This window comes from Maylandia zebra, linkage group LG11 (assembly GCF_041146795.1).
Source record: "Maylandia zebra isolate NMK-2024a linkage group LG11, Mzebra_GT3a, whole genome shotgun sequence".
NCBI lineage: Eukaryota > Metazoa > Chordata > Actinopteri > Cichliformes > Cichlidae > Maylandia > Maylandia zebra.
The window spans coordinates 26503733-26511816 of NC_135177.1; the positions used below are offsets into that span (position 1 = coordinate 26503733).

At 41.9% G+C, this 8084-nt stretch overlaps 1 protein-coding gene across 1 annotated transcript; it reads left to right on the forward strand.

Annotated features, from left to right (window-relative positions):
• The first annotated feature begins 3199 nt into the window (after nucleotides 1–3199).
• On the forward strand, nucleotides 3200–6050 carry cited4b (Cbp/p300-interacting transactivator, with Glu/Asp-rich carboxy-terminal domain, 4b). The gene is made up of 2 exons (XM_004550954.4): nucleotides 3200–3446; nucleotides 4392–6050. Exons 1-2 carry the CDS (start codon nucleotides 3441–3443, stop codon nucleotides 5157–5159), a joined length of 774 nt encoding a protein of 257 aa, XP_004551011.1. The 5' UTR covers nucleotides 3200–3440; the 3' UTR covers nucleotides 5160–6050.
• Nucleotides 6051–8084: the final 2034 nt, after the last annotated feature.

Here is an 8084-nt window from a genome sequence, read left to right on the forward strand (position 1 = left end):
TGTGACTTTTACATGTTCCTTACGACTTAATTGAGACTAGACAGCACATTTCGAGAAACAGCTGTTTTTTGTTCTCTCTCAAGCTGCATCATGGATTGTTTCACAATTTCATGCTTAGAATTCTTCAACAATGAAACATGTTGCCTATTTTTATAACTGATTATGCACAAGCACTGAACGACTGGACGGTTCTCATTTAATTACTATGCTCACAAGCAATGCAATACAATGGATGCCGATATTGTCATCAGTGCATGTAGAAAGACCGTTTGAAATGCACAGGAAGAATATTAAAGTCATATGATTACATCGATATGTTTGTGTGTGTGGGTTTGCTTTCTTTCTTTCTTTCTTTCTGTCATACTTTTATCTAAACAAAAAGAAAAAGTTAAAAAGATAAATGTCATCAACGGTGGTAAGGATGAGGAATATAACAAATGGAGTTTGGGTTAAGTGAAGCAGTGAAGTGAAGTTAAGTGAACAGTGACATTTTCATGATTTTTCTTCTGTACACCACTTCCGTTAAAGGGGTTTAACACAAAATATGACAATAACAATTTAGAAATTACAGACTTTTTTGTTGCTTGGTAGCTGTATGGATGATGTCAAGTAAAAAAGATTTATTAGAGAGATGCAGAAACTTGGACAAAGCACCTTTGAAGCATCTAGCTGATTCAAGTAAACTCTTGAGGAGGTGGACATGTCGTTGAAGGAATTCCTTCATAAATGTAATCACGAAGATGCAAACCACCAGTAACAATGAGTGAGATTTCACTAGAAAACTATACCAGCATTGGACAAATTAAGCTGAATAACTGGTACCAGATTGGAAGACAGTAGAGAGAAACAGAAAGAGCTCATATGTACCACATCACCTGGCATGGGTAGCTACCTGCCAATAGAAGTGAGTCACTGTTTACTGATGAAGCGATAGCTGAAAGAAGCAGCATGGTAAATTATGAAGCACATGGGGCTATATTTCTGCTCAGATTCAGTCAATGACCTACAACATATAGAAAAGCATCCCAAAAGCTTCCTAAGGCAAATAAAATGAATGTTACAGTTCGTCAGCACAACTGGACTTCCTTTTCAATTGCTAAAGCCAAAGTAATGGCAGAAAACACCACAAACAAGCAGAAGCTAGATAAGAATATCAATTGATGAAAGTAGCATTTATTAATGTCCATGAGTTCCGAATTTCAGCCATCACGTACTGCATTTGAGAGCATTTGAATCCATGTACTATGCTATTTTTATATCTTGATATATTGCTTTTTGGGTCAGGAAAAACAGAGTAACTATGTAAAAATGCCTGTGATTCCAAAATTGGTTAGTGCAATATTTCTGAAAGTCTACATTTCACTTACATTTTGAATGCCTCGTTTCAGACCCACTACGGTGGTGCACAGAGGTAACATTATGAAAATTGTCTTATTGTCCAAATGGATTCCACCTTACCTCATGAAATGTGGTGTACAAACATTCAGTTTATTTCACTGCTTCAGACACAGCCAGCCTGTAGACAGTCTATGCAATGTGACTCAACAATGGTAAGGGTCTTAGGTCAACTGCTACAACAAAGCTTGTGTAGGTCAGGCAGAGCTGTGGACAGTCTTCTGACATGTTGAGTCAATGAGGAATGTTGAGGCCATTTGTGGGGAAGCTTATCAAAGCTTGAAGAAGCACATTTTGATTGGTTGAGAATAGGTGAATACACAACTTTCTGTTGAAATATGACTAATTCTCTAAGCTGTTTGAGGGTGGAACCTGTGTGTGATCATTTTATCCTGTAACTGCAGCATTTCTAATACATATTTTAGTGTGGGACAGGGGTGTGTCTAACTTACAGCCTATTGCTCATACAAACACAGTCACGTTAACCCTCTCTCTTCCTGTTTTTCACTGAAAGGTAGTCACAGGCAGTTACGCTCGCACGTAAGCATAAAAATTAGAAAGTGGCCTAAGGTAAGGTGTGTCACGGTTCCCTCCCCAAAATCATGAACCAATCAGGAAGATGTACATAAATAAACACACTCAGTATGCAAGAAAAACAGCGTGGAAGGGGCACAATACAAGTAGATCCTCAACATTCTTACAATAACGCAAGCAGCAATCACATAATTACAATGTGTATATCTTCCATTGCAATCCTGGTTGATTGGGATTTCATGCAAATATCTTGAATTTTAAACAGAGGCAGTGATGTGATTGGTGAACTGCAGAGAGTCTGGACACATTATCTGTGCTCTCTAATGCAATTACACCATACTTTCTCTGGGAAAATCACAATAGAAACTTGATTCTTGTGTTGATTCTATACTTTACTCAGATTGGCTGACTGGGCGAGTGAGTTTAACAGAAAGCGCTCACACCTGGGAGTGGTTCATTTACATTAGCTTAAAGTTGCTGGACAATGTCAAACAATGACAAATGCCTTGCCAGTGGTTGGCCATTTATAGATGAATTCCCTGGACAATGGGTTGGCTCTCCCTCCCAAAGTGGCTGCATTCAAATGTAATTGCAGGAAAGAGTTTGTTGTCCTGGAGTGGCCAATCAAGAGATGTGTGCATCTAAAGAGTGAATGCACATGCACCCAAACACAAACAGGCAGAAATTCCCACACGTGCAGCGCATCGAGCAGTAGTTACGTTGCCGCTACAGCCTGAGAATAGCACACAGTCTACATTCCTCCGCCCTCCCTCACTGAAGCCAACACACAGCAAACTATGGCTCACATGGACCAACAGAGATCTCGGTGATCTTGGAGATGAAGTGTACGTGCAGAAAAGCTGAGTGCATAGTTTTTCCACACCAATGTGATGTTTGACGTACTGCCTTAGTGTGTCCATGCTCATGCATTTATGCATAAATACAGACAAAATCTATCTATCTATCTATCTATCTATCTATCTATCTATCTATCTATCTATCTATCTATCTATCTATCTATCTATCTATCTATCCCTTGTCACTCTAGTATTTTATTCGCCTTTTGCAAGCACAGCAGGAAATTTAAACCTGCTTTGATGACAAATAAGATGTCTAAATAATCTTTCAAAAAGAAACTGTGGGGAGGAGGGTATTTAAATTGGCTACTGTGTCACAACTCTCCAACTGCCCCCTTTTTTTCTACGCCCATGCACAATTATATTAAGTAGGGCCAATAGGAACAAAGAAGAGGCAGGACCGAGGCTCCACCTCTCCCCGACTGCCTTCCTCTGAGCTTTTTAGATGTACATAATCCCTGAGTTGACCCAGAAAATAGGCAGTCGTTTCAAGATCTGATGCGGCAGTCTTTGTGCACACCGTCCCCGCTTGAGCATGAAGCGTAACCCTGTGGAATACACGCTGTAATTCAGAGGAGCTACGATTACAAGAGGAAAACTGTTCAAAAAGCCGGAGCTGAAGAAAAGTCGCGCAACTTTGTGGAAACGTAGTGAATGCGGGTAAGTGATTTTTTTTATCGGATTTATTTGTTGGGGAAATTGGTGTTTTAGTCTGTGGTGGTCTTGGGGGCTGCTGCTGCTGCTGCTGCTCCATTGTTTGCATTCCCTTGTTTCAAAGTCGAGATTACGAAAATGAATAACACTAGGCTAGAGTGTGGAGGATATTATCAGAGACTAACATTTAAACAAACGAATCGCCGTAATTGGTGGAAATCGGGAGCCTCTGTTTAATTTTATACCTTGTTAGAATTATGGTGATTCAGCTGTTGGGGAGATGTTGCATGATGTCAGTGTTCTTTGTTGCAACCTTACGTGCGTAAAATGTAACAGATTTTTCTGCCTCAGCTGTCATGCAACATATATAGGATTTTAAACTGTGCATTACGCGATGCACGCATTTTGCCTCTGTTTTGCCGATCCCGTCATGGATGAATTATCTGGCTTTAAAATGTACCCAAACAGTGTACGTTAACCTGTAATTTCAACCTGGGCGTTCATTCCTTGGCACAAAGAGAGAGCAGGTTTTAGGAAGACTAAACACACCAGTATTTCTCTCAGTATTAGCCAGTGGGCAAAACAACCTTGCAGATTTTTTATTTATTTATTCCACCGGAATCGATTTCGGTGGTTTAACTCGAGGTGGAATCGTGACATTGTAAGGAAGCGTGTATCTTTGTTTCTTTTCAATGAAGGTGAAGAGCGTGGTGACTGTAAAAGAAGTCAGTATTTATATAGAGACTCCGGTTTGGACTACACAGCCAAGTAAAACCTAAAACATGGTGACATTATTTCTGTTGTTGTCTTAACCAGTTTGATACTGGTTTAAATGGGTGGCTAGCTTTGCACATTCCATATTGCTTGGTGTTCTCCTAAATTTTCTTAGTGCTTTGAAACACCTTGCCTGCCCCTTACTTTGTTCTAACAGTGTCTCCTCTCTGTCCATAGACAGGAGGCATGGCAGATCATCTGATGATGCCCATGAATCACAACTCAGCGGGTGCCAGTCTCCACGGTTACAGGATGGGTATGAATAGCGGCCTACAGGCAGGACCCCAGCAGCATGCCAACCAGCAGGGCATGAGGGTGCTGCCCAGTGGCCAGATGATGCACTATGGTGGCACTCAGGCCAACATGGAGACCGCCATGAGGCAGCGACAGGGCATGGTGGCTGGACCCATGAATGGACAGCTGAATGGGGCCCAGATGGGTCACCATCAAATGACCTCTGGTCACATGATGTATAATGGCCAGCCCCAGCAGCAACAACAACAACATCATCCGCAACAGCAGCACCACATGCATCCGCAACAGCACCAACAGCAGGCCCAGCATATGCAGCAGCAACAGCAACAACAGTTCATGAATGGAGGATTAACTTCTCAGCAGCTAATGGCCAGCATGCAACTGCAGAAACTCAACACCCAGTACCATGGACATCCGCTGGGTCCTATGGGTGGGAACCACATGGGGCCCACAGCCCAGTACCGCATGAGCCCAGCTCAGCTGGCTAACATGCAGCACATGGCTAGCCCGGCACTAGCCTTGAATGGCATGGATGCGGATATGATTGACGAAGATGTCCTGACTTCACTGGTCATGGAGCTGGGCTTGGACCGAGTCCAGGAGCTGCCAGAACTCTTCCTGGGCCAGAATGAATTTGATTTCATCTCGGACTTTGTCAGCAAACAGCAGCCAAGCACTGTTAGTTGCTGAGAGGACCTTATTTGCAGTTGCGCAAAAATGGAGACAGAAGAGTGAGAATTGTTCAGAACAGACGAAGAGCGTTCATTTCCTCACTTTTTATTTTGTGAGCACCTCTCCGTACGACTATACCACAATGCTGTGCAGGGTGCACAAAGGAGAACTCTGGGTATTTGCGTTGAATGCACAGGGCATGCGTCTTGTGCACTTGTGGCCAGAGGGTGGATGGCTTTAGGGCCCACTTCTCCTATTTCCTGGACATGAATGTAATAAAGAAATGCTGAAGTTCTTAAAAGCCACTCTGAACAATGCTATGACACTATGTAGCCTCCCAAGCCTGGACTCCAAGACAGTTTACCAGTTTAAAAAGTGTATTTATTTATTCCTATCTGAGAAACCTGATATAAAGAACAACCAGCTTCTCCATTTTGGGATTGAAGTGGTTTAATGGTCTTTTTCTGAACGTAGGTTGGGGGCGGAAAATAAAATTAGTTTTCTGCAATTTTTATTTTTTTCCCAACTCTATGTGGCATAGTCTTGAAATAAGCTCTGATGCCAGTGTCATCTAAAAGAGCATGGGTTTTTATTTTTTAAATTACAGAAGTAAAGTGTTGTTTCATTACAATGGGAGTTTCATCCAAACTTAAAAATGGTTCACTTTTCATGAAGTGCTGCCTTTTTTAGATGTGATGTTCTGAAAAATCTACTGCTTGTACTGTATGAAGCTGTATAACTCCAACATGTCCACACTGTTGTGTTCTATTGGAGATGTAGAACCGCCTTAATCACGCAGATTCTTATTTATTGGTTGTTTATATTGTCCCCTTTTTGTGGTCGAGATGGGGGGGTGGGATGGTCTTTGTGAAAGGGGTTTCAAGGATCAATAAAAATGGCCTGGATAGATGTGTGGCCTGCTTTTCCATTCATTGCATAGCTCTTCCCTCAGGCAGTGCTTAGGTTAACCTCTGGGTGAATCCTCGGTTTTCTTTCAAATCTGAGAAGGAATGTTTTAAAAAATACATTATTTGTGCAGTTTGAGGTGGATATCTGGTCCAGATCTCCTGAGTTTACAGTTTAATTTACCTTTTCATAGCTAAAACTAAGTATCACTGATAAGACCATGATTGACATGGTGATAACTGCAGTGACTTTCAATGACCAATGACATTGAGCATTTTTCTCCCCTTGGTGATTAAGTAAAATAAGTGTTTAGATGACATTAAAGGTGTTTGACAACATATCCAGTCATAGGGTGGTGTGCATTCAGCTTACAATGCTGAATCCAATTCTTTCTATTCTTTGTGTAGAGTACTTAAGTTATTTTTGATCGTGTTTTAACTGACTTTATGCGCATAAACTGTAATTCAGAAATGGTGCCGTCCATAGAGGGTGGTCAAAGAAACTGACAATTGACTGTAAACAGTAACCAAACAAATTCAAAACAGCCCCTCTCTAGTCAGGGCCACTGCCTGTTGGAGGAGTAAAACAATTTTCCTAATATAATTGCCTTCATTATAAAAATGAGGGTAAAGAGATTCTCTGCGGTGTCTGAGTTTGTTGAATTGTTTTGTGCCTCCGGGCTATGAAAATGCTTGATTGAGGTCATGTTGGGAATGTCACCACCACAGTTAGCTCTTCACATTGTCAACAAAGGCATCTTTAGTGGCATCATCAGTAACAAGGATGGGAAATGAGAGCATGGTTGCAAAAATAGTGTTAGCTGATTGCTCAATTTTGAAGTCGGTGCAGCTCTTCAAACAGCCACCTCTGTTCAGTTGTCCAATTGTGTTAAAGGCCAACAAGCTCAATTTGAAGCATGGTATAATGGATGGGCCAAGCTGAAATATCTTGGCCTAAATGCAGGGCATGTTTTAAATAACAAAGACTTGCTTAAGGGTGCATGTGTGTATGTGTAGATTTTCTTGGCTTGACACTAACATGAGAACAGCTCATAAGTAGGCCAACAGCCTTGGCACAGTGCTTAGTAACGGTTGCAGGTCCTTTTGCCCAGTGCCAATCTGGTGAGATGGTCTTCTGGTGTGTGTGTGGCACATGGGGCATGTTGGCACACTGTCAGAACTCAGAACTGTCTCCTCTTATATCTCATAATTGTACGTTGCACTGCGAGCTTCTTGTTCAGCCCCAATTAAATGCAGAGGGTTTTTTTTTCTTGATTGCAACTCCATAGACGAGTGGCTAACTACGCAAAACAGCCCTGTTTGCTCTCTGAATCCCTTGTTATGACTGCCGCCTGCCTCACGGAGGCCAGTCTAGACGCAGGCTAAGCAGGGTGGGACACACGGAGACGTTTACTGTTAACTTCTGTTTTTCTTGCTCTCTCGTTTTCAGCCCACCCACAGCAACTGCTTCAGCACAACAGTCTTCCTGTGGCAGCTTGCTGTTTTCTCAATATAAGTCACAGACCAAAAGCCACATTCTAAGACGTGCAGACAGGCAAATTGAAAGAGACAAAAGATAAGAAGAGAGAGAGAAATTGTAAGGATCTCTTGAGTTTACAATTAGAAATTAGGTGGAGGGATTTTTTTCGTGTTTTTTGCTTTTGCTCTCGGGGATTTCTTAGCTGGATTTTCCCACATAACTTTTATGATTCCAGTTAAAAGGAATAAACTAAAAAAAAAAAAAACACACATCATGCAAAATACTTTACGTTCCTCTCTTCAGATCTCCATGTCTGCATTAAGTACTGTCTAGTTTTCTCTTTCCAGGCTGTGGTCCAGCTGGTGCCAAGCCTAAGCTCATGTTAATCTTTGGCCCTAGTGCCAGTGACGGATAGGTGGTCATTTGCTGTTGTCACGCATGGCCAGGTCTTCACATGCACGCACGTGCGCATCATCCGCACACAACCTGATCAAACAGGCTAACAGGGCTACCTACGTATCAGTGTGGAGCAATGGGAAGATAAAGGTTTTATGTCTC